This window comes from Protopterus annectens, chromosome 3.part1 (genome assembly GCF_019279795.1).
Source record: "Protopterus annectens isolate FY-2018-M chromosome 3.part1, PAN1.0, whole genome shotgun sequence".
NCBI classification, from domain to species: Eukaryota; Metazoa; Chordata; order Ceratodontiformes; family Protopteridae; genus Protopterus; species Protopterus annectens.
The window spans coordinates 39,598,200-39,625,939 of NC_056732.1; the positions used below are offsets into that span (position 1 = coordinate 39,598,200).

Below are 27,740 nucleotides of genomic sequence, written 5' to 3' on the forward strand. Positions count from 1 at the left end.
GAAAAAGATGCTAAGGATGAAGCTGCCAGGTAACAGGAAAAGCGGAAGGCCTACAATAAGGTTTATGGATGTGGTGAGAGAGGACATGCAGGCGGTTGGTGTGACAGAGCAAGATCAGAGGACAGGAAGAAATGGAACCAGTTGACCTGCTGTGGCAACCCCTAACGGGAGCAGCCAAAAGAAGAAGAAGAAGTTTGAAGTTGTGGAATCTGGCATATGAATAACCTGAGTAGTACGACTCCAGAAGACACTGATTAATTTAAGTAATTCTGGAGTATTCCGGAATGTTACACACAGTCTACCTTAATCAGGTAAGTGGAGAAGAAAGGCAATATCTGCTCAGATGAGTTATCACTACTGCTAAGAACAACAGAAACACAGACAAAGAAAGGCCTTGCAGCAGACCTGCAAGTGGCATATATTGGAAGGAAGCTTAAATGTTACACAGTTTCCTTGAAAAATAAAAATATAGTAAGTACTTTAAGTACTTCTCAGGTGTACACAGGTCACCTAATCTTAGTTTTCTACAAAATAATGTGACCATTTATAAATATGAGTCTGAACAGGAGCTTTTGAGAGATGCACTGTATCTAGAATGAACTATCTGTTGCTAGTAATTTAAAATGCAATAAAAGGAAACATATAAATTGACAAGTAGCTACTAGTACTGACTCATCTTAAAGGGAAACAGCACAATTACCAACAGTCTGGTTCTGCAATCAGCACTGCAATACTCAGAATAAAAACCTTTGCTTTACAGTCAAAGCTGTTTTGATTATATTTTTTTGCAGAAGAAAAAAATATTCTGCCACTCATAACACAGATCTCAAAGCAGGGATGCTACCTCAGCATGAATGGAGGGCAGCCTGACAGTTGTGACCACCACCATTTATTAAGTGGCACCTTCTGTGGCATGCTGTGCACTTATATGGGATCATCAAATATTCTTCCGATCAAATTCCTTGATTCTCTGAATTCTGTCACTGAAACAGACAACTTGAATAACCGTAAACTTCCTGAACATCTGGCATCAGTGGATGACAGACTTGGCTATTACTTCTACATTACGATGAACAGGCTGCTTATCGTGGTTTCACAAAGGGTAAAGTTGGGTATGCCTGTAGTTCTTGGTGCTAAGGTGGGGGAAATTAATGTCTCCTGCCCCCACATGCAGAGACCACAAAGCTGATTACAATATGATACAACACCACCACGGCCCCTGCAGATAGGCTATGGCAGTTTTGGCACTGCAAGGAAAACTGTGTGAACGTTTACTCTTGTTTTGTGGTTTTGATGAAGCTGTCTTTTAGGGTTTTGTTTTCAGGGGTTTACAGATTCATTTAATGGGTTCATTTGGGACTGCCATTCCTTCCCATACGGACAGGTTAGTACTGCTAGATCTCAGAGCGTTTTTTTCTTGCTAGTTCTACTGTTACTGTAAAGGGTGGAGCTAAACTGTATGAGAAGGTGGATTTTATTCCTTTAAGCAAATAGGTTGCAAATTCCATGTTCATTCTCTGGCACTATATATATATATATAATGTGTTAAGTAATGAGGTGCGGCAGCAGTGAGAGTGTGGTATAACACGTTTTATACATATTATCCAGCCATTGTGGAGTTTTATTTTACTTATTTTGTCTAGAAACTAGGCTGTCTTGTTATGAATTGCAGTTGAAACTAATTCTTCAGTCTGTGGATGGGAGTGCAAAGAGATACTCAGTATTAAGATAGATTATACCTGATGATATATTTGGCAGAAACAGACTTCTATAATGTTTAGAAACAGCTCAGTTATGAAATGAAAAAGGAAAATGACAGCAATTGCTCACAGTCGAAAATTATCCAGTACAGCGGATTCACCTCTGGGAAAAAGTTATCAGTTGCCGTTACATTCAGTACACAAATGATGAAAGCATTTCTGGAAAGTGGTGCCAACATGGTTAAGGAATTCCTCCTTCCTCTTCATAATCATCAGGAGATTTAAAAGCCAAATCACTGGACTAAATCACCACTATCAAAGTGAACAGATAGATATGGATAATAAGCAGAGACAGCTATAAAGCGCATACAGAGTAAAGCGTTTATCACCCAGTGGCTGCCGACTGTCTAACACTTCAAAGTTGTACGCCATTATGGCTTAATTTCTGAATGGGAGTGGCAGAGTTTCTTTACTTTTCATAGGTATGAATTAGAAAATTGCTTTCACATATTCTTGGTTGTACATTTCAGATAAAAAACTGCCAGAAAGACTTGCTTTTGCAGTGACCACTGTTTTTGGTGCAATTTTCCAAAAGTCATTGAAGAGTGAAATTATTCTAAGATATCTTTGGTGAGTAACTGAGCTACTATTAATAATGAATTTAATATTTTCTTAGTCATTACTTTAATTATACTTATCAGTGAGATTCCCATTGGGCTACCTTTTAAAATACTTTAAAGATTATTCCTCTTCTATCTTTTTTAATAGAGAGTGAAACAAACTAAGAAATCATAATTTACATCTCAGGAGGCTATGTTCTTTGTAGCTACTGAGCAGTCTGGTAAGGAAAGACTAGTTAGAGGTGAAGCAGCCTGCACCAGACAGAAGTAAAAAATCATCCATTCCTTTAAGAAAGAAAAATATCAACTGTATTGTCAGGAGATTAAGCACTAATCATTTTCAGATTAAAGTGGATGGGTCCCCCATACTGCGGAAATAAAAAGAAGGGGGGTCCAAACCAAAGACAAAATGAAAATGCAGAAAATGCAACAAAAGTGCGTACCTGTAATGGAATGAGTGACACATGCAGTCAAACCGCAATGGCTTAATTAGGTTGGTACCTATAACATTCAAAGCCTTGCAGATGAAAAAAAAATCAGACATTCTCATGATGTTCAAAAGACATAAAAACCACTTTAGAAATGAAAACAAATCCCTTAACAGAAAATATCTAGAGAAAGGGTGTTGGACCAAACATGTCTAGTCCATGGAAGAATTCAATGCACTTGGAAGTACAACAGGCCTTTCCTTACTCCTCCTCAATGGCTATTTCCTGCAAGATCAACATAATTTTTCACAACAAGGGTACACAATTGTGTGATAACTGCAGTCACTTAGTCTACATTACACAATAAAAAAGAAGAAGCCTAGTTATGAAGTATAGGAGTAAACACACCAAGGCAAATGTCCAGAAAAAATGTAAACTCCTAAACTGCTAAAACCACACTGAAGGAGCTAAAAAGCACTGTAAAATCCAGTATAAATCCAATGCTCTTTATTGTAGGTAAGCACTTTTGCAACCAGCCCTGGTTGGTTCCTCAGACCAAAGAGGATTTATACTGTATTTTACAGTGTTTTTTTTGTTCCTAATGTGTGGTTTTAGCAGTATTAGGAGTTTACGTTTTTTTCTGGACATTAGTCTACATTACAGGTGACTGTAAGTGAAAAAATGTATTCCACCTGTTGCATGCAACAGTAAAGTGGTCACTGAATACAGTTTCAGTTCAATCTGAACATGAAAAAAATACTGTAAATTTCAAAACAGAAAATAAATGTCTAACACTAACAATGACAGCTGGATACCTTTAAAATGTGGTCCAGGAAAGGGCACAGCAATAGAACATATGAATAAAATGATCGGACGTTATTTTCTAAACCAAAATGATGCAAGCACTTCATTCAATCGTTCTATAAAATTATTTGACAGTGCATTTGCTCGTAAGCATACTGAGATTTCAAATGAAATTCAGAAGTGCACATTTGCCATAAACTTACTGACATTTCAAAAGAAATTTAAAAACAAAAAATATATATCAGCTATGTATCTCTTAATGTTTTCATTTCCATTGGTTTTATTATAAAAAAAGCAGTATGATTGAATATTGACTTTCTTTACACCACATGGTTTCCTCTTGCTCACATGGTGCAAAGATCCTCACTTGTGATGTCACAGTCATTTAAATTAAGGAAACAAGGTACCAGAAACATTACCATTACTTGAGGAAACACTTGTACTAGGACCATCTTAATCAAGAAACTATGTAATATGCAAATCTGAATTTCAGTAAAAAGTAAAAATAAATGAAGGAATGCTGCCTCAACAATGTAATGACAATATTTCCAATACAGACTCTGCAGACTTGAGGTCACAATGACCTCTCTCATTAGAAGGTTACAAACAGGATGTATAAAGTGCTAAGTAATGGCTGTCATTCAGGTAATGATGTCACTGCATATCGCAACATAACAGTACCACTTCCCTTCTGAAGTGATACTAGCCAAACACAGTCAAACCTATTTCACATACTTCATGCAATGCAGAAATGTGTCTCAGTGGTTGAGTTCTGTTTTACAGCTCTGAGGGTCAATCCTAACCCCCAGTCACTGTATGGAGTTAGCGTATTCTCCAGGTATTCTGTCTCCTATTTTCCAAACAAGTCAGCTAACTGGGTATTCCAAAGTGCCCATATACACAGTGCAATTATCTTTGCCCTTGTTGTCCAGGTAGTGGCTGAAAAGGGCCCACAATGGACCAATTCACAGTTAACAAATAAATTAAAAAATAAATAATTATATGGATGACTATAAAAGCAAAACAGGTAAAGGCAGTTTTATCACAGCAGAGCTAGCCACCCAGTGGTGTGAGCACTGGTTCTAGCCGATGGTCACTGTGATACCCTGACCCCATGTACAAAATAAGAAAAAGGCTGGGACTGCTGTGATATGATGTCATGTAAAGGAAGTCATAACAGTAGATGAGCTGTCTGTAGCATGGTTGAGCGACCCCAATTACTGATAGACAGAACTGAATTCAGGCTACAATAATAACAGTTAGTAAAAACAAGCCAATAGACAATATGTGTTATTCTGTGAGACTATCCTGCAAAGTGTTTAAACTCATCTACGTTACAACTGATGCACATCTGTGCTAATTCACTGGTTTACGCCATTCCTGCTCAAATATTGACATTATTGTGTACTGAAGGCCTCATATCTTTCTGAGAGGAGACAACTTTAACAGCAGTTCAAACAGATCACAAAAAATTAATTCTTATGCCAGCTGCTAAGGAGCTTACATGCCATAGTTACTGATACACTGCTCACAGCTATAACAATTTAATGCAGGGATGGCTTAATTTGATTTCAAGCATACGGGATTAAGGAATGAACAAAACATACCCTTATAACAATGTCATCAGCATAACTGAGAAACCAAACCCATGTGACAAATTACATTATTTACATCATGAAAACAGTGATTGTAATACTGCTGACTGCAGGTCTAATTACTGCTTTAAAGCATATTACAAGTAGTAGACATGCCATGCGCAGAATTCTCTCAATGTCTAAAATCAGGATATATACAGAGTATCTTCATACTTAAAAAAAATCAATAAAACCCTAAGTAAATCCATTTCAAAGAATGCAGCATTGTAGGACAGAACTTTAAAGTTATATGTGGAAAGAAGGAGCAGGTAATACATGCACTCAGGCAGCTGCTTGGCATCTTTGACTGAAGAGGACTTCGACGATGCTTGGATCAGCCAGAGTGGAAATATCTCCCAAATCTCTTTCATTACGGGCTATCTGCCTCAACACACGTCTCATTATTTTACCTGCATATAAAGAATGAAAACAACTGTCAGATCTTGTACAATAAATCAGGATACTACTTATAAAAGACAGTACAGGGAAAGCATGTTTCTTCCTTAAAAATCGGCAACAATTTCAAATAACTAATGCATGATATCTCCCTCATCAGATGTGCAACTATACTTTTACTGTAGCCCGCTAAAGAATATTGACTGTTTCCTACATATCTGTAGCCAGTGTGCACCAGTACAGATTCATGTTATATTCCACAGAACAACATGTTCTTGGTTCCACCAGATACCATTTTGTCGTGAGTGCTATAAAAAATTAAATCTGCCGTAAGATGCTGTAAACTAGGAAACCTCAGAAATTTTAATTCTAGAAATGCTTACTGACAAGAAAGCATGCAGTTGTGTGGATAACAAAATGAATGCCTGACTGCGTTTTTCTTTTAGTTCCCTTGAAACTGTACCAGTTTTGGAAGAGTGAAAGAAAATCCATCTCCACTTTTATGGATGCCAAGGAAATAATAGCTGCAGGCTACTAAGATGAACACCTGGATGAATCATTAAAGTAAAAACTAAAATGTATGTAGCATATTACACTTAAGTATTTACCTTCAAAATATTAAACATGTGAAAAATAAAATAAGACATATATGAATATTCCTCAAACAAGCCACTGCATATTTTGATGCAAAAACTGGTAAATGATATGATAAAATTAAATCCAAATGAATATCAGCAATGTATAGAATGATGTGCATATGTTCTTCTGGATTGCTAAATATCTTTACATCAGATGTCTAAACATCACTAAAACAGCAATAATACATGATAATTCTGCATATGTACTTTTAAAAAACTTAACTGTAAAACATTCCATGTGAAGCTAATAATGAAACAATCATCGTCTTATAGCGATAATTAAACAGGAAAGTACTAATTATCTTCCCAAAACGCCTGATCACAGCTAATATAAGCAGCTTAATAAACATAGAGCAATACTGGCTCCCTTACATTATACAGACGTGTAATAACTGCATAATATAGTATACAGCAAGTTCTACCTGTGCTGTTAGAAGGTTTTCTACTTTATAATACACCTGTCATCTCTTGCTAAGTTTCAAACATGGGTGCACCGATACACAATCACATAATGAAATTAAATATTGCACAAAATAACTGTTATGTCAAAACTGCATATTCTACTCAGAAAACTGACGTGTGTAAAGAAGTACAATAGCACAGAGGACTACAGCCCTGAGCTGTTAATGAGCTTTTTGCTGTACCTATGGTACACGGTTTGTTTTCAACTGCATTTCCCTACTATGTGACTGAGCAAGTCACTTAACCAGACATGGTCAACGCTGAAAAAGGACAGCTGTGTCATGTGGGCTTATCCCATCAACAAACAAGGGTGGGTGTGTGTGTGTGTATATATATATATATATATATATATATATATATATATATAAAAACACACAGTGGATATAAAAAGTGTAAAAGTGTACACACCCCTGTTAAAATGCCAGGTTTTTGACATATAAAAGTGAGACTAAATAAATCATTTCAAAACTTCAAAGCTTCATATTTTGATCACCACATGGGTGCTTCAAAGGTGTGGAAGACATTTCCATTCACTTTCTTTCTGATCCTGAATGTGCCCCATATTTCCTAATGGTGCAGTCCTGTGACTATAACTCATGCTCCTACCAGGCAAATATCTTGTTGATGTCTAGGCCCTAAGCTGGAAGCCCTTTCCTGGGATGACCCAATGGCCTCCCCTCAGTCAGGGCAGAGAGACCATTCTGCCTCTGAGAAGAAGACAAAGAAGGGAATACTTGAACCTCAGATATTCCTGACCCATGAAAGGTGATTTAACAGGCCACTCCCAAGGACCGTTCCACTGACCTTGATCTCCAGCTGTTTATCCGGGACTTGGGTGGCAAGTCAGTATTCATCCCCAAAGATGTAAGCTTGGGGAAGCTCTTGTTCTGTTCCCCTACTGTCTATTCAAGTGGCAGAAATTCAATGAGCGTGAGCCCTTGTAAGTCAAAAAGGAGTTTATGACATGCACTGAAATAAATAGGACATGCTGGAGACACAGATTCATAACCCAGGAGGCTCCCCTCTGGAAAAATCCCAGTCCAGGTTAGGCAGCAGAGCTCAGTGACTCTGACTCTCTTCAAGAGAGATGAGTATAATGAACTTACCCACCAAAGGACCTAATGCCATGACCTACCCTGTAAGCATTAATCCTTGTGGCGAAGTTCCAGCCTGATGCTCAGGATTGCTGAATGGGCACTTCTAGTCCATAATTAATGGTCACTCAACTGCCCACCTCTTTGAATGCAGTGGCCAGAAGCTTTTCTCTTCATCACTGTTGAGTGGCAGCATTGAACCGATGGCAGTAATGATTGTCTGGCATCATTCTTCTTTTGAAGATGGAACAGGTAATGCTACCAGCAAAAGTTCAACTGCTTGAAATATTGGCAAAATAGTTTGAAAATTCACTTTCTGAACCAAAAGACAATCCCTGCAGTCAATTTTGCTGGAAAAAATAAAACTCAATGAAAACAGAACAAACATTAAAAGAAGTGTTTTTGCGGTGCAGCAAGCCCCTTTGCATCCCTCAAATCCCCAGTAACTTAAATATACCAATGCCAGGATTTCACAATACCTGTGAAAAGGGGAAAATTTCCCTGTCTCTGGTATCCAGCAATCTCACAAAAATACCAGTCTCCCACTCACTCTTTTCAAACATCCCATTAGAAGAGTTTACTCATAACAGAATGCATTTGAAAACAAAGACATTTAACCACCTATGGTCATACCTTTCAACTCTACAGATTTTCGCAGAATGTCCAGATTTTTGCCTCATATTTTTGATGTGTTCCTCCTAAAATCTGTACTTTTCTGGCAAATAGCTGAAGATTGAAGTCATTAAATAATGACAAACATTTGAGCTTAAGACTCCACATTCTTTAGAAAAGTCATGCTAATGCAAAACCTATTATTCTATTAACTTTCTAAGTTTGTAAGAGCAATATTTAAAATCTATCCCTATTTGTCCCCCCATCATTTTAGGCTTTGTCCAGATTTTTTACTCTAAAAGGTTGAGAGGTATGCCTATGGTATTCCAATAAATACAAAAGTGGATTACCCCCTTATCATCGAATCGCTGAATGCATGCTAGTCAATTCAAAACTGAGTGGTGTAATTTCACTAAAACTTTAATCAACTGGGGCACACTGAAGACAGCAACCTTGCTAATGTGTTATCTCAGAATTAGTGTATGCCTGTGTATGTGTACATATGTATATGTATATATTGTATATGTATATGTATATTATATACATATGTGTGCATGTATACTGATATTGATTCAAACACCTAAATCCTGACATTTACAAAGTCAACACCAAAAAGATTGACTTTGCAGACACCAACATACTACTAACAATGTGCCGATCGACAATCTGTGTGCATGCAAAAACATAAAAAACAAAAATAATAAACAAATAATTTTTGCAGGAGGGCAAGCTCTCTTGCACCCCCTTGATAATGAAATATACTGTATATTTCCCTACCCCGAGAACTGTGCGATCTTGCACATCTGTCGATCATCTGTTTAGTTGGTCAAATTTTTTGGATAAACAGATATTGATCAAAGGAAGAGCTGACCAAATTATGTCTACATATATACATAGCTACAGAGAGAGAAGTTGGATGCAGAGCCATATGGGAAGTATGAGGCTTGCACCTTACAAAACATTTGTTTGTTTTTTTTTTTTTTTGTGTATTGGCCAGACCTGTTTAAACATTAATTTTCATCCCAAATAAGAGCAACATTTCCTGTTTGGATCTCCATTACTCTGGACCATAAATGAGAAATGGTCAGTAGTGAGGGTACTCTATTTTAAATCACTGTAAGAAACTAGCGCATACAGTGCTACAGGTTTCCATGAAGGATACCAACTCCTTCAAGTACTTTCTTGGCATTTTTATAAGTGCTGTACTGAATGAAATGTCATTTGGACAAACATTACCTTCAGTGAAAAAAGTGCCTTTTCGTCAAATATGGTTGCTACTGAATTTACAAAAGTCTGTGACTTCAGAGTTGGGATTTTAGCCGGGTTAGGATTAAGACTTTGTTTTTGGTTATTTTTAGAGAAATATTTATAGAGTTAAATTTAGGGTTATGTATAAGATTAAGGTTACATTTCATTTGGTTATTTTTAGTGTTAGGGTTGGGGTTAAGTTTAGGGTCACATTTAAGATTAAAGATAGGTTTAGGGCTAGGTATAAAGTGTAAGGTTGGGATTACTTTAGGCTTAGTATTAAGGTTATACTACAAGGTGTCTGGGATGTTCAGATTATGTGAGGTAAAAGAGGCTTTGCTTTCCACAAGGTATACAATGTCTAAGTCTGTAAAGTATGCATTCTGCAATTTTCCATGACAATATGACTTTTCAGTGAACATTCATTTTGATGCAATACTATTTTGTCTTTACTAAGCTGCCTTTGATGAGTTTGTTTTGAAAGAAAAGCTCTTGACCTCTGTCTTGCTTAGTGCCCACCATGTAATTTGAAGGTATAAATAAAACAGCTAACTAGCATCCTCAGAAGGTCAGTGTGTTACATCCACACTGATTAGCCTGGGGTATTTTCAGTATCTGGATTTACGATGGGTCATCTCTTCCTCTTGCTTATGAAGTCCTCTGTAATATGCTATGACTGAGGTTTGTTCAAGTAATTATGACTGTTCTAACCTAAAGTTCACTCACTGTATCTGATAATGCAAGTAGGTGTGGTCTCCTTAAAGTTGCTGTTGAAGCCACTGTCTTAGATGGATCACCTCTACACAGATCAGCCAATCCTGAGCTGGGTACATAAAGGAAAATGCATAATATTACAAGTAATGACCTAGAGCCGACTTTTGACAGGTGGCCTCTGTAACACAATGCAGATGAATATGAGCAGTTATAATAACTCTATCACTGTGTTCTGGATCAGCTTATCCCATAGTATGTACATCCAGTCTTGACGGATGTATGACAGGCCTGGTACAATCAACAGCTCTACAGTTTATGGAACATCTTGTCTTCTCATTGAGAAATGTAAACTGTATAAACACTGCACAGTTCTCTACCTTGATCGCTGCCCCATCAAATCAACCAGTAGCGGTGAACAGCTTACACACTCCAAAATGTCTCATTAACCAGAATGATTTGTCTCTACCTGACTGTGAAGCTGCTGCCCATTTTTTGTGGACTGGCCTAAACTGATAAGGCATGAAACTCCTCAAAGATCACCCAATATGTCCTAATTGGTTGGTATGAGTGTTTCAAATGAATATCTGAGGTCATGAGCTCAGTTTTTGGTCTATGTCTCAAAATATGTGAAGCAGGCCCTGATACAAGGATTATTGCCTTGTTCTGTTTGAGTTTGCTTTAATTTCTCCAAGTCTTTTGGGGTTTTAATACCATGACGGGAATGGACCCCATTCCTAAGTCAAAGTATGATTAAAGTTTGCAAAATTAGTATTGTTTCAATCTTTGATGTTTGCCAAAACTGCTCTTCCCAGCCTCTGCAATGTGCCTAGAATTGACTCCTCCTGCAATTCATATGAAGTTACATGTATCAGTAGCATACCTACATAAGACTGTAAATTCTTTTTTATAAAACAGTGTAAGAAACTTCTCTGTGTGGAAGATTTTCAGTCCATATATCTCTAGTTAATCGCTGTATATTAATCAGATCAGACAATAGTAGTAGAAGTAGTGAACGTAAACTCGTCTTAAGTCAAAACAAAACAAAAAGTAATAATAGAAAATATATAATTGTACAGCATTACTAAGTATTCAAAAGTAATCCAAGTATGGCAGGCAGTCTGTTTCCAGTCGAAAATCCTTTATTATGTACACAGACAAGTGATCCAAGTAAAACAAAAATAGAGTAATAATTTCCTCACAAGCTTTCTAAATATATATATACTTTTTATCAGGCATGGGAGTAGTTTACTGTGCTGTAAACAAAGTGATATTGGTACACATGTTAAATTCACATCCCTTCCCCCATCAGTGTGACATTCGAGCTGGTCCTGCCCTATATAGTAGCTGTCATAATAATATATAACCCTAATGTACTTTAATGGTACATCTTATTTAACCAAATTATTAAGTCTGTGATTTTATCCAAGGCAATATACTACATGGCTGGAAATATATCAACCTTAGTTCATTTGGCAATCAAAAAATATATATAAATGTATACATATACATTTTGCATGTAAAAATCAATTTCTATTTTCATAACCTATTGTTAACAAAGATCGCTTTCGTCCTTCTAGACTTCTTCAGGTCTGTGTACAAGAACCCTAAAAACCTATATAATTGTATAATTAGTTAGTATTGTTATTACACATCATTTTGAATAAAGTGGAAAAAGAACCAGAAAAAAATAAAAATAAGAAAAAATGTATGTATGATGATGGAAACAAAATATACACTTAAATTTCAACTGATTTTAAATGGTATTTAAAACCAATTTGTAGAATAAAATAAAATAAAATAAAATACAATTAGTCATGTAAACAATGTGGCAATTTTCTAAGTTCCAGTGCACTTTTAATTGAACAGTAGTAGTTTAGTCCAGGCTTCCTAAAAGAGTTCAGCTTTAATTGCCACATGAGTTTATGTTTCTCCAGAATATTCGGGATGTCTCCTTCAAGATCACACATGTCTATGTGATCCAGGATCTGGAACTTAAAACCTTTGTGTCTTTTATGAAGAGAAAGGTGTTTGGCTAGTGCATTATTTTTACATCCAGAGCGGATTTCTGACAGATGACATGAAATCCTACGCTTGAGTTTATTTACAGTCTTGCCCACATAAAATGCATCACATTCATTGCACTGTGCCCTGTAAATTACTTTTTTAGTGTTACAGTCACCCCCTGCACTGGTTTTAATGATCTTCTTTAAGTAAGGGCAATAAAAACTATCACCTTGTAAATATACAAAATGTACAATTAGTTTCACATCTTTTAGTGCTTTTCTCACATGGTCTAGGTTTAAATTCAACAAAACTTCTAATGTTCCTGGCCTTCCTATAAACAAATGATGGGGCCTCACCTAAGATGTTAATCAGAAAAGGGTTTCCTTTGACAATGTCACAGTTTTCTTCAATAATATTTTTGATACTGTGATAATCCAAAGTGTATGTCAGGATGCAGCTAATTTTGCATTTGTTATTCTCTGTGGAATTACTTAACATTTTTCTACTGGGGAGGTTGAATGAAGGTGCTTCAGTTGTTTTCAGTTCTATAATGGGTTCCATAATGTTTTTTAACATCTGACTTTCATAGCCTCTCACTAGTAAATCATTTGCTAAGTTGTTCAGGTTTCTCAAAACTGGTTCCATCTCTGTGGTAAATCGAGCTAATCTATAGCCTTGGGACTTCACCACATTATACTTGTTTTTTGTAGGATGTAGACTTTTATTGTGGAGTAATAAGTTAACCCTCATTGGTTTTCTGAATAGATCAGTGGTGATTCTGTTATTGTTGGTGTCCTTGGAAATCTGCATATCTAAGAAAGTGGTTGAAGTACAGCTATGGGAAGAGGTAAACTTCAGAAAGGGGGGTGTTTGATTGAGGTAAGTGATAAAATCTCCAAGCTGCAAGATGTTACCTTCCCACACAATAAAGATATCATCAATAAAACATAAATAGCATGTGATATGCTGCATGTAATATGTGTTGTTTAACACAAAGTCCTCCTCCCATTTGCCTAGGGCTATGTTAGCTATGCTGGGAGCCATGGCAGCCCCCATTACTATACCAGTTTTTTGTTTGCAGTTTTTGCCATTGAAAGTAAAGAAATTGAAGTCCAGTACAAGATTAATGAGCTTGCTTAACTTTTGCAGTTGTGCCTATATACCCTATGTTTCTTAAAAAACTCCATAGCTGCTATTATACAGTAATTGTGAGGGAGCACTGTGTACAAGGATTCCACATCAATAGTTACCAAAATACTGTCAGCTTCCACTGTAATTTTTTTTTATGTTTTTCAAAAAATCCATTGAATCTCTTATGTATGACTTATTCTTTTCTGCCAGAGGTTTCAGCAAGTAATCAAGGTAAATGGATGTGGCTTCAGTAAGGGAGCCTCCACTTGCTACCACCGGTCTATAAGGTGGGTCTTCTCTGTTTTTGTGTGGCTTTGGTATTTCAAAAAAGTAAGGTAAACGTGGGCATGGGCTCCATAAATAATTATAAAGATTTTCAGTGATAAGTTTTTCTTCCCATAATGTAGTGAGATTAGTGTTCCATAAATCATACGCTCTTTTTATGTCATCCATGGCAAATAACTCATAAAATCTGTTATCCTCCAGCATGTTCTCTATCTTTTGGTTGTAGCTAGTGGTATCAGTCACAAGTATACCTCCTCCCGTGTCTGCCTTCATTACACACCTGGATTTATCATTGCCTAGCTCAAGCAATGCTTTTATTTCTCCCTGTGTTGTTATAAAGTTTTTTCTTCGGAGGTTTTTTTAAGCAGTTTCCTGATATCCATCTCACATTTCACTTCGAAAGCAGCTAGTGTTTGATGTAGTGGTGGACAATAGCTGCTAGGCCTTTTTATAGTTTCACCAATAGGCTTATTTTCAGTGTCATTACTTTTGCCATGAAACTGTACCCTTAAGTTGAGCTTCCTCACAAACATTTTAAGGTCTATCAGTACTTGAGCAACCTCACTCCTGCAGCTTGGTACAAAAGTAAGTCCTTTGGACAACACACTTTTTTCCTCTTCAGTCAGTGCTTTAACAGAGTGGTTCCGGATAAGTGGAGCAGCTGTTATTGTGGTACCTGTTGTTGTTATTGTACCTGTTATTGTGGCTGGTTCCTCCATCTGAGCCTGGGACCTGGGTTGTAGTCGGGGTTCAGGTCGGGATTGCCTAGATATTGTATTTCCCTCACCCCTGTCCACTGTTTGTTTCTCCTGTCTCCCTGGGAGATCGTGGATAGAGTATGAGACCTCTGGAATTCCTCCTCTGCTTTCTGGAATCTCGGTGGGTTGTAGTAGTATTCCTCGCTGTGTCTGTGGTATGGGGGGGGGACCTCTGCTTCCTGGAATTCTTTACTTTCAATGGCAAAAACTACAATCAAAAAACTGGTATAGCAATGGGGGCTGCCATGGCTCCCAGCATAGCTAACATAGCCCTATGCAAATGGGAGGAGGACTTTGTGTTAAACAACACAGATTACATGCAGCATATCACATGCTATTTATGTTTTATTGATGATGTCTTTATTGTGTGGGAAGGTGACACTTTGCAGCTTGGAGATTTTATCACTTACCTCAATCAAACAACCCCCTTCCTGAAGTTTACCTCTTCCTATAGCTGTACTTCAACCACTTTCTTAGACATGCAGATTTCCAAGGACACCAACAATAACAGAATCACCACTGATCTATTCAGAAAACCAATGAGGGTTAACTTATTACTCCACAAAAAGTCTACATCCTACAAAAAACAAGTATAATGTAGTGACGTCCCAAGGCTATAGATTAGCTAGAATTGCCACAGAGATGGAGCCATTTTTGAGAAACCTGAACAACTTAGAGAATGATTTTCTAGTGAGAGGCTATGAAAGTCAGATGTTAAAAAACATCCTAGAACCCATTATAGAACTGAAAAGGACTGAAGCACCTTCATTCAACCTCCCCAGTAGAAAAATGTTAAGTAATTCCACAGAGAAAAGCAAATGCAAAAATAGCTGCATCCTGACATACACTTTGGATTATCACAGTATCAAAAATATTATTGAAGAAAACTGGGACATTGTCACAGGAAACCCTTTTCTGATTAACATCTTAGGTGAAGCCCCATCATTTGTTTATAGGAAGGCCAGGAAAATTAGAAGTTTTGTTGAATTTAAACCTAGACCATGTGAGAAAAGCAGTAAAAGATGTGAAACTAATTGTACATTTTGTATATTTATACAGCAAGGTGGTAGTTTTTATTGCCCTTACTTAAAGAAGATCATTAAAACCAGTGCAGGGGGTGACTGTAACACTAAAAAAGTAATTTACAGGGCACAGTGCAATGAATGTGATGCATTCTACGTGGGCAAGACTGTAAATAAACTCAAGCGTAGGATTTCATGTCATCTGTCAGAAATCCGCTCTGGATGTAAAAATAATGTATGAGCCAAACACCTTTCTCTTCATAAAAGACACACAGGTTTTAAGTTCCAGTTCCTGGATCACATAGACATGGGTGATCTTGAAGGAGACATCCCGAATATTCTGGAGAAACATAAACTCATGTGGCAATTAAAGCTGAATTATTTTAGGAAGCCTGGACTAAACTACTACTGTTCAATTAAAAGTGCACTGGAACTTAGAAAATTGCCACATTGTTTACATGACTAATTGTATTTTATTTTATTTTATTCTACAAATTGGTTTTAAATACCATTTAAGATCAGTTGAAATTTAAGTGTATATTTTGTTTCCATCATCATACATACATTTTTTATTATTTTTATTTTTTTCTGGTTCTTTTTTCTACTTTATTCAAAATGATGTGTAATAACAATACTAACTAATTATACAATTATATAGGTTTTTAGGGTTCTTGTATACAGACCTGAAGAAGTCTAGATGGACGAAAGCGATCTTTGTTAACAATAGGTTATGAAAATAGAAATTGATTTTTACATGCAAAATGTATATGTATATATTTATATATATTTTTTGATTGCCAAATGAACTAAGGTTGATATATTTCCAGCCATGTAGTATATTGTCTTGGATAAAATCACAGACTTAATAATCTACTTAATAATTTGTTTAAATAAGAGGTACCACATCATTATAAATTTTATTTAAAGTACATAAGGGTTATATATTATTATGACAGCTACTACATAGGGCAGGACCAGCTCGAATGTCACACTGATGGGGGAAGGGATGTGAATTTAACATGTGTACCAATAACACTTTGTTTTACAGCACAATAAGCCACTCCCATGCCTGATAAAAAGTATATATATATTTAGAAAGCTTGTGAGGAAATTATTACTCTATCTTTGTTTTACTTGGATCGCTTGTCTGTGTACTTAATAAAGGATTTTCGACTGGAAACAGACTGCCTGCCTTGCTTGGATTACTTTCAAATACTTAGTAGTGCTGTACAATTATGTATTTTCTATTATTACTTTTTGTTTTGTTTTGACTTAAGACGAGTTTACGTTCGCTACTTCTACTACTATTGTCTGATCAGATTAATATACAGTGACTAACTAGAAATATATGGATTAAAAATCTTCCACACAGAGAAGTTTCTTACACTGTTTTGTTTTTGGACCCACTACACTTTAGTGGGTTGTTTTGAGACTTCGGGGATACCACGGTAATTACTTGTTTTAAATTATTTTTTATGAGACCCATTGTTTGTACTACTACTACTGGAACTGTATGGGTATCTTCTTCCACATTGCGCTCTCATTTCTGCTTGCAAATCCTGGTATTTTATCACTGTGTCTCTCTCTACGTAAGTCACTGTAACCACTGGGTGCAGCAATTTCAGTGATCAATGCTACTTTTATCTTCTTTTCACAGACTACTATATCTGGTTTTCTTGCATCTATTTTCTTGAACTGTGATCCCATGCGATATAAACTTCATCATCCCCTATAATGCTTTGTGGCTCATGTTTCCAGTGCTTCTCAGCTACTTCAGTATTGTAATGTTCGCACAATCCTCAAAGCAGCAGTCTTGCATTGCTCTCACTGACATTATTAATGGCCTGCTGGTGGCAAGAGATCAAAATGTTTGGTTCTTGACAAAGTTCGACCCTGTAGACCATATTATTTTTGATCGATAATTTCTGATCCCATTGTCATATTTAAGCCACAGCCCTTGTACCTTCTGTTAATTGCTTTCCACACAGAGAAAATATTCTTTGAAAAATTCTTCCTTAAGCTACCCCCTGCATTATACAATTCTGCAGGATTCTAGTCAAGAACCATTGTTATTCATGCTATGTGTGTACTCAGGGGGGAACGGTCATTTGAAGGAGACATTTGAGGTATAATTGCTATGAAAATGATGCCCAGTTAGATGGACAAAGAATGCACAATTGAAACTCAATCCTGCCAAGTCAGAACCTGTGGTCATACATGTGACACTTAGGTTCTTCAATCACAATGCATGTACCCAATAATTATACATGGGGGCATATGCCACAGTTTGTCTCACTCACACACATAACTCAGCTCAACACACTACTACATCTAAATATAACAAAACACAATTCAATCCTTTGCATATTCAATGACATGTATATTCAATCACTACAGTTACCAGATTCGATACAATATATTTTCAATGAATGATACCTGTACCATTTATATATATATATATATATATATATATATATATATATATATATATATATATATATAGGTTCATAGGTTGGTACTAGGCTATCGGCCCTATGGCTTATACAAGCCTAGGCACAACAATTCCCTGGATATTTCTTCCCACAGTATTTGCTTCCCTGGACCCCTATCTAGCAGGGCGACGGACGTGATCCCCAGGGTGAATTTACTTTCTTCCATCCAATCGTCAAGGTTCCTTTTGAAGACGGCCAAAGAGGTGCTCTGCTTGACAGGTAAGGGTAGTCTATTCCAGAGTCTGGGGAGTCTCTGGGTCAGGAACCTATCCCACCAGCATGTTTTATTCATTGTGATGACAAGGTTTAGATCCCTGGAGCATGTGGCTCTAAGGGATTGGGATTTCTTTAAGTGTAGCATGTCCAACAGCTCTGGGTTTGACATGGCCTTGTATGTTAAGCAGAGATCGCCTCTGAGTAGACGATATGCAATAGAGTATAGCTGGTGTTTTTTTAGATGGTCAGCATAGGGCATCTGCTTTAGGCCTGTGATTCTTTTAGTGAGGTATTTCTGTGGCCTTTCCAGTTGTTGCAGATGTCTTGAGAGGTACATACCAAATGGGGCATTGTATTCTATAATGGGTCTAATGAGGGACGAGTACAGTGGGACAATGACCTCCTTTTTTCTGGATGAGAGGCCCTTAGTGATGAGGTGTGCCATATAGAAGGATTTTCTGACTGTTGTGGCAATGTGGTTGTCGAAGGTGAGAACACTGTCCACATGTGTCCCCAAGTCTCTTATCACACTTTCGGTGTTTAGTGTACTGCCACCTACTATATGGTAATTCACGGGTACATGTTTTTTCCCAAAGGGGATAACTATACATTTCTTGCCATTGTGCTTGAGCCCATGGCTCTGGCACCAAGCATCTGTTTCTGTAAGGCCCTTTTGTAGGATATCCACATCATTTGGGGATTCAATAACGGCTCCCAGTTTGCAGTCATCTGTGAACTTTGTTAGCCAGAGTCCCTTAGTGTTGGCCTGTACTTCAGAGAAGTATATGCCAAACAAGAGCGGTCCCAGGACTGAACCCTGAGGTACTCCACTTGTCTGGAGCTGGATTTGGAGTCGAGTACATTTACAGTCTGGATTTTGTCAGTAAGTCAGCTGGCAACCCATCGAGTGACGTAGGAATTAATGCCCAGCTTAGTAAGTTTATCTATGATTCCAGAGTTAGGGATGATGTCGAAGGCCTTGTCGAGGTCCAGATAGGCTGTGTGGAGCACTTTACCTTCGTCCACAGCTCTGGAGACTGATACAAAGAAGTCAATCAGGTTCAAGAGACAAAATCGACCCTTCATGAACCCAAACTGGGTGGGGTCCAGTGTTTGAAGGTTGCCAATGTCTTTGTTTAAAAGTTCCATGATAATACGTTCCATGGCCTTGCAGATCAGGTTCATCAGACTGATGGGGCAGTAGTTCCCAGGATCTAAGGTGGATCCCCCCTTGTGGAGTGGGATAACTTTAGCTGTACACCACTCAAGTGGGCATGATGTCTGAGGTGAGGCTATGACTAAACATGACACTTAGGTGAGGTGCCAGTTCATTTTGTAGTTCATGTAGTACACAGCCCAGGATATCATCTGGTCCCATGGATGCTGTATTCTTAGCTTTGGAGAGTGCGGTTTTTACCTGTGTGGCCATTATTACAGGAATTTGGCAATGTTTCGGTATTGAGATGGGCCCTTTAAGGGGTGAGAGGGGATGAAGTTGGCAATAAATCGATCTTCCAGGACATTGGCAATATCCTTGGGATCAGTATATTTAATGCCATTCTGTTGTAACTCAGAGCAGATATGAGCATTGCCATTTAGATTCTTGACATAGATATAGAATGCCTTGTGGTTGTCTTTGGAAGCTTTGGCAATTTTATTTTCGTAACTAACTTTGGAGGATTTTATGAGGGATCTCAGCTTCTTACTGAGGCTGGTAAGGAGTTTTTTGCATCCTGGGATTTTCCTCTTTTTCTGCAACAGTTTCTTCCTTTTGTTGTAAAGTTTGTTTATGGCAGGGGACCACCAGTTTTGCTTCCTTTTTTTTTTTTGAAGGAGAGTGTCTTAGTTCTATTTGGGATGGTACGGTTCATGCATGAGTAGATGTGCTCGTACAGTGCCTTAGTGTAGGATTCAGCAGTCTAACTTTCAGTTCCCTTCTGCATGGGTGTCATGACGTTTGTCACTTCTGACTTGAGTAGAATGAAGTTGGCTTTGGAGAAGTTTTTTACAGAGGTTTCCTTACTGGGGGGTGAAGGAGGGATGTGGATGTCAAGGGTGATTAGCTTATGGTCAGACCTGACCAATGGGGGGTGACCATAGGTATGAAGCATCAAGTTCCCATGTTGGTAATGACCAGGTCTAGGATATTGGAGCCCCTGGTGGGACTATGGATCCAGGGCATTGGAATTTATGAAGTCAAGAACCATTGGACAAAGGTGTTGGTACACTAGTAGTTTTCCGAGTTAATGGCAGGGTAGTTGAATTCACCCAGTATTAGGGTGTTTGTTTGTATCTTAATATTTTCCAGTATGTTTAGAAAGATGTAGTGAGAATCTTGGGGCATGGTGGGGGATCTGTAGCAAGCTACAATTTGGATTGTAGTCTTACCTAGTGTTAGTTGCACTTGGAGAATTTCAGATGCATTGTTTTGGGCAACTAGCCTGGTGGTGTGAATATCTTTGGTGAATATGGACACTCCTCCACCTTTAGTGTTTTGGTCCTGGTTTGGTAGCCAAAAAGTGTGGTAAGAGTTGTAGCCTGGTATTGCAGGGGTGATTTCTGAAGGCTTGAACCAGGTCTCAGTTACTGCACAGATATCGATGTTCTCCATTTTTAGGAGTGCCATGAGAATGTGCATTTTGAGGTTTAGACTTCTAGCACTGAGTAACATTACCTTCAGATTTTTCATGCTTGTACCTGTTACGGTGGTGGTTTTGTCCTTTGAACTTTGCCCAAAAAAGGCACTACAGGGGTGGCAAGAGCCTTAGCCAGTAACCTGAATCCCAGGAGTGACAGGTGCACACCATCTCTGGCAAAGCATCATGGTCTGTTGATCATGTCGTCCCAGGCAGACAGATACTGGATCCCCTTTGAATGACACCAGAAGCTTAGCTAATTGTCGAAGTCAGTCATTTTGCCCTTATACTGTGGCATCATTCTGGGCAAAGGCAGGATGCTACTCAGGGCTAGGGTCACACCTGCCTGGGCCACATGATCAGAGAGCTCTTCCATGATCTCTTTTCATGTAGTCCAGGGAAGTACATCTCAAGTCATTCACTCCAACATGGACAATGACAGAGTCATATTTGTACTTGTTGTGGAGTGACTTGAGTGCATGTGTTATGCGGCAGATCCTGACACCCGACAGGCAGATCACTGTAATTTTCTCCTTGTTCAACCTGCTGAGTGGGACATCAGTGTGCCTGAGTATAGAGTCACCTATGACTAAAGTGTTGGGTACGTTGTCTTGCCTTAGGGGCTGTTGTTGGGTGGCACACTGGTGTTGTGGGCTATGTGACACTTTATAGGTTCATAGGTTCATACTAGGCTATCTGCCCTAGGGCATTTATAAGCCTAGCCAGAGTATGTTTGGCTTTCGCCACCCATTTTAAATTAATTTTGCTATGCCCTTTTGAGGTTTAGTATACTGTGCCTCTGTCTAACAGTGACACAGAAGTGATACCCGGGTAAACCTACCGTCTCCCATCCACTCATCAAGATTCCTCTTGAAAAGAGTCAATGAGGGACTCTGCCTAACCTGGACTGGGATTTTATTCCAGAGTGAAGGGAGCCTCTGGGTTATGAATCTGTCCCTCCAGCATGTCCTATTTATTTCAGTGCTGAGGTTCAAGTCTGTCGAAGCGGTAGCCTTCGATGGGAGTCTGTCGAAGTGTCGATGGGATTGGGATTTTTGAGGTGCAGCATGTCCCTTAATTCCAGGTTGGACATGGCCTTATCGTCAGGGGGCACAGTCACCTCTCTAGGTGGTATGCCACACTGAGTAGGCTGGAGTTTTTTTTAACCGGGCATCATATGGCATCTGTTTTGTTTTTGATCCTCTTGGTGAGGTACTTTTGGGGGTCTCCAGTTTGCTGCAGGTGTTTGGTAGGTACATCCCAAAAGGGGCATTGTACTCAATTATGGGCCTGATGAGGGATGAGTAAAGAGCGACGATGACCTCCCTAATCTAGATGTGAATCCCTTCATGATTAGGTGGGCTATATAAAATGTTTTCTAACCACGTTGGCCACGTGGTTGTCAAATGAGAGATTGCTATCAACTTGGGTCCCCAGGTCCCTAATTACGTCTTCTGTACTTAATGGATTACCACCTATGTGGTAATTTGTGGGCACTTTGCTTTTGCCAAAGGGGATGACTATACACTTTTTGGCATTTAGCTTGAGGCCATGGCTCTGGCACCAGTTGTCTGTTTCTACGAGGCCCTTTTGGAGGATGCTTGGGTGTTTGTTTGCGTTTCAGCTTTGGAGGTCCTTGTTGTTTGGGCAGGTTACTGTTAAGGGCCTCCACATATGAGGTTTTAGTGTTGCTACGTGAGGGTGTTGGTGGTGTGGGTTTAGATGGGTTATGTGTTGCTTGAGGTGTAGTGTGGGTGTTAACCTTCTCCTCTTGACTGTCTAGCATAATCTTGGGTGGAGAGAACTTTGCTTCCAGTTTGGCTATGTAAGTGCATCTCTCACAGACTGTAGTTTTGGGTGGTAAGAGAAGAGGGTTGTCTGTGTACTTGAGGCAATTGCTGCATTACCCTAGTATGCCCAGATTCACCAGGTGGACAGGAGAAATCACTGGAAGCTGACCCCTGGACATGCCTGATTTGGTGCTTTTTTTTAAAGTACAAGAGCTGTTTTCCCTTACCTTAGCAAGGTACTTTGCAATTATAGGCTGTTTAGTGCCTACGATTAATTTCTCCTTATTAACAAGGAGAGTTGAGTGCTTGTATCAGTTTAAGGCTTCCAAGTGCTTACCAGCAGGTTTTAGAGCAAGTGCTAGTCACAGGGGATGCTTAAAGGTAAGATAAAAAAATGGTTTATCCTAAACATTACAGTGTGCACTAGAGGAGTTAGATGTGAAAGTAGGTAACTTAAGTTTTACATCTCTAAAAAGTTAGGTTTTAGTGGAGAGTCGCTATTTTTAAAACAGCAAGACAGATTGAAAGGGGGTGGTCACTTTTGTATTCTGGTATTATAGAATACAGTAGGATGGCCAATAAATGTAAATAGTTGAAGGGGAGTGATTTCACAAAATGATAATTTTGCGCTTACTCATACAAGCCAGTAAAAGCAGAGAGGAAATGAGATATATGGTCAAATTAACATAAAGGGCAGGCAACTAGAAAGAAGTGGTGTTTTTCTGCCTGATTCACAAGAGACAGAGCTGTGGTCTCTTTTCAAGTTTTAATATGCAGTTAAAAGCAGAATACAAGTAAAACACATGGTTGTTGTTTGTCTTTCGGCTTTTCCCGGTTAGGGGTCGCCACAGTGGAACTAATGATTGGCAGTAGATTTTCACGAATGCCGAGGTGCCAGCTCGACATCCAACCTTCAACGAAGGCACACCCATTTACGCATGTCTTTCAAACGCCCACCCAACCGCGGGGAGGACATGCAGACTCCACACAGAAGGCACTCTCCGCACTCCAGCTGAGAATCGAACGGGAGAACCTCTTGCTGTGAGGCAACAACGCTACCGCTGCACCACCGCAGATACTGTGATTTGTTTCCTTTACCTTGTTCTTTACAAGTAAATGGTAAAGAAAACAAATTACAGTATTCAAAATAGAAAAAAGCAATAAAGTAATACACAATACAAGAATAAAAAGCAAACTAACATATCCCTCACAGCAAAGTCTGGGTGAGCCTACACACACACACACAGACAGACACAGACAGACAGACACACACACACACACAGACAGACACAGACAGACACACACACACACACACACACACACACACACACACACACACACACACACACACACACACACACACACCTGCATTTATGCAGATTTCTATCAGATGTTGACTTGTGACAGTGTTACTGCTTGCCGTGTGTATCTGAATATCTAACCCAAAAACACCATCATACTATCATTTGTTGCCTTATACATTGTATGCTTGGTTGGGTATGCAAGTCTCTAGGTTGCCCAGTGGTACAACACTTAGCATTGTCGCCTCACAGCAAGAGGTTCTCTGGTTCAATTCTCAGCTGGGGTGCCTTCTGTGCAGTGTCTGCATGTCCTCCCTCTGTTCTTGTGGGTTTCCTCCATGTGCTCAGGTTTCATCCTACATTCCAAAGATATGTCTGGAGAGTTTCTCCCCAGGCCTCCACTGAAAATGCGGTCTGCCCCAGTCAGACTTTCCTACTAAACAAATGTTAAATAAATAAAAATAAATAAATGTTATTTGAGGTTCCTTTCAGGCAAGGAGCATTGTTGAAAAGGGACACTGAACCAATCTGATAACCTGATTAACAAATTAATAAAAAAAAAAATCCTTGATGATCATTTGCATAAAGGAATAAAGAACAATATCTGCAGTAGTGCCTGTATAAAGGACCTTATACCATATAAGTACCTCTTAGTGGTTCATGTTCTGGTCTCATGTTTGACTTATTCAGTTCTCTCTGAACTTGCAGCTATCTAGCACACATTTCAAAATTTTTGAGCTGGGACAGATCCCTGCATTCAGGCTCTTGACAGGTCATCATCTTCTTTCGGCTGTTCCCGTTAGGGGTCACCACATCAGATCACCCGTTTCCATTTCTTCCTGTCCTCTGCATCTTGCTCTGTCACACCAACCACCTGCATGTCCTCTCTTACCACATCCATAAACCTTATCTTAGGCCTTCCTCTTTTCCTGTTACCTGGTAGCTTCATCCTTAGCATCTTTTTCCCAATATATTCAGCATTCCTCCTCAGCACATGTCCAAACCAATGTAATCTTGCCTCTCTGGCTTTGTCTCCAAACCTTCCAACCTGGGCTGACCATCTAATATACTTATTCCTAATCCTGTCCAACCTCGTCACACTCAGTGCAAATCTTAACATCTTTAACTCTGCCACATCCAGCTCAAACTCCTGCCTTTTTGTCAGTGCCACTGTTTCCAACCCATATAACATAGCTGGTCTCACTACCCTCTTGTAGACCTTCCCTTTCACTCTTACAGGTACTCGTCTGTCACTCTTCTCCACCCAATCTATCCTGCCTGCACTCTCTTCTTCACCTCTCTTCCACACTCACCGTTACTCTGAACTATTGACCCCAAGTATTTAAACTCATTCACCTTCGCCACCTCTACTCCCTGCATCCTCACCATTCCTCTATCCTCCCTCTCATTCACACACATATATTCTGTCTTAGTCCTGCTGACCTTCATTCCTCTTCTCTCTAGAACATATCTCCATCTCTCCAGGGTCTCCTCCACCTGTTCCCTACTCTCACTACAGATCACAATATCATCTGCAAACATCAAAGTCCACGGGGACTCCTGTCTGATCTCGTCTGTCAACCTGTCCATCACCATTGCAAATAAGAAAGGGCTTAGAGCTGATCCTTGATGTAACCCCAACTCCACCTTAAACGCATCCATCACTCCCACCGCAGACCTCACCTCTATCACACCACCCTCCTACATATCCTGTACCACTCTTACATACTTCTCTGACACTCCTGACTTCCTCATACAATACCACAACTCCTCTGTAGGCACCCTGTCATATTCTTTCTCTAAGTCTACAAAAACACAATGCAACTCCTTCTGACATTCTCTGTACTTCTCCATCAACACTCTCAGAGCAAACATTGCATCTGTAGTGCTCTTTCCTGGAATGAAACCATACTGCTGATCACTAATCATCACGTCCCTTCTTAACCTAGCTTCCACTACTCTTTCCCATAACTTCATGCTGTGACTGATCAATTTAATCCCTCTGTAGTTACAACAGCTCTGCACATCACCCTTATTCTTAAAAATCGGTACCAAAACACTTTTTCTGCATTCCTCAGGCATCCTCTCACTTTCTAAGATTTCATTAAACAATCTGGTTAAAAACTCCACTGCCATTTCACCTAAACACCTCCATGCTTCCACAGGTATGTCATCTGGGCCAACAACCTTTCCATTCTTCATTCTCTTCATAGCTATCCTTACTTCCTCCTTGCTAATCCATTGTACTTCATGATTCACTATCCCTACATCATCCAACCTTCTCTCCCTCTCATTCTCATCATTCATCAACCCCTCAAAGTACTCTTTCCATCTCCTCAACACACTCTCCTTGCTTGTGAGTATGTTTCCCTCATTATCCTTTATCACCTTTACCTGCTGCACATCTTTCCTAGCTCGGTCCCTCTGTCTAGCCAATTGGTCCAGGTCCTTTTCTCCCTCCTTAGTGTCCAACCTTTCATACAACTCTTCATATGCCTTATCCTGAGCCTTCGTCACCTCTCTCTTTGCCATGCACCTCAAAAATAATCATATTAGATACTTGTGTTGTAACATTAAAAGTGACATACAAGATGTTACTACCCACCTCATTTAGTTCTTAGGGGATGATGCTCTACAACACAGTCATGCCACTTTATTTGCTAGGTGACTCTACTAGTGATTTTCACGATGCATCCTGAAACACCTATAAACAAGCCCAGGCCTTTTCATATCAAACCTCATTCATTTGGAATTGGCTACCTTGGCAATTAAGTTTCTTTGCTGTTGCTTAAGATGGCCCAGGAGACAAATATACAATTGACGTCAGCCAGTTCTTTATTTTTAGGTTCATAAGTAAGTACAAGGCTAGCTGCCCTTCTGGATTATTTAAAGCCTGGCCAATTTCCATCAAATGTGAGAATCAAATCCTGCATCTTGTGACTCTGAGGTAACCACCTTAACCATTATGTCAACACCCAACTAAACATTTACATTTGTCAAACATGACACCACTTCCTTCCTCAAATTTTCTCTGAGATACTTAGATATGCACCTTGATTTTTTGCATATACGTTTATGTAAGGATGGGATCATGGGTAGTCTGACTACTAGATTTAGGAATGAATGCCACAGTACCCATATATTACATCGAGACAGTTTACATCCACCACACGTCTATAGAAATATAGTTATGGGGCAACTGATGAGACTATCACGTTTAAACAATGATGACTGGCATTTTTTCAGAGACGTGGAAGTTATGAAGAGTGAATTGTTATAGAGGGGTTACAAACATAATGAAATGCAGACACAAGTAGAGCATGTGATGAGGCTAAGAGATACTTCACAGCACCTTATTTTTCTACAGCCAATAAATGTGGGGAACAACAAGTGAAGGGAGATATGAGGAAATCTCCCAGTGTCTGTTTGCCATATTTGGACAATATAGCCGAAATCTGTGATGTGATAAAGAAAAACTGGCATATCTTGACATCAGACCCAGAAGTGGATAGTGTTATAGGTTTGTTTTTAGGAATAGGAGTTCCTTAAAGAGGTTATTATGGTATGGGAAAAGGGAACATAAGGAGATGAGTAAGAAAGGTACCTTGCCGTGTATGAGCTGCAATTATTGTAGCTTGATAAACACCAGCAACGTCTTTATTCATCCTAGGACGGATAGGAGGTACGAGTTTATGGTGAAGGCTACATGTAGATCTAGAACTTTAGTTTATCTAGCACAGTGCTCCATGTACCAG

The 27,740-nt window shown here is 39.0% G+C and overlaps 1 protein-coding gene across 2 annotated transcripts in view; it reads right to left on the bottom strand.

Moving 5' to 3' along the window:
• Positions 1-3,812: 3,812 nt before the first annotated feature.
• LOC122797979 (acetyl-coenzyme A synthetase, cytoplasmic-like) overlaps positions 3,813-27,740 on the bottom strand; it is a 1,448,208-nt gene continuing 1,424,280 nt past the window's right edge. For both annotated transcript variants that reach the window (XM_044066533.1, XM_044066532.1), the window contains one exon: positions 3,813-5,596. In XM_044066533.1, the coding sequence (XP_043922468.1) occupies positions 5,469-5,596 (128 nt within the window). In that variant the 3' untranslated portion in view covers positions 3,813-5,468. The remainder of the gene's footprint in view (positions 5,597-27,740) is intronic.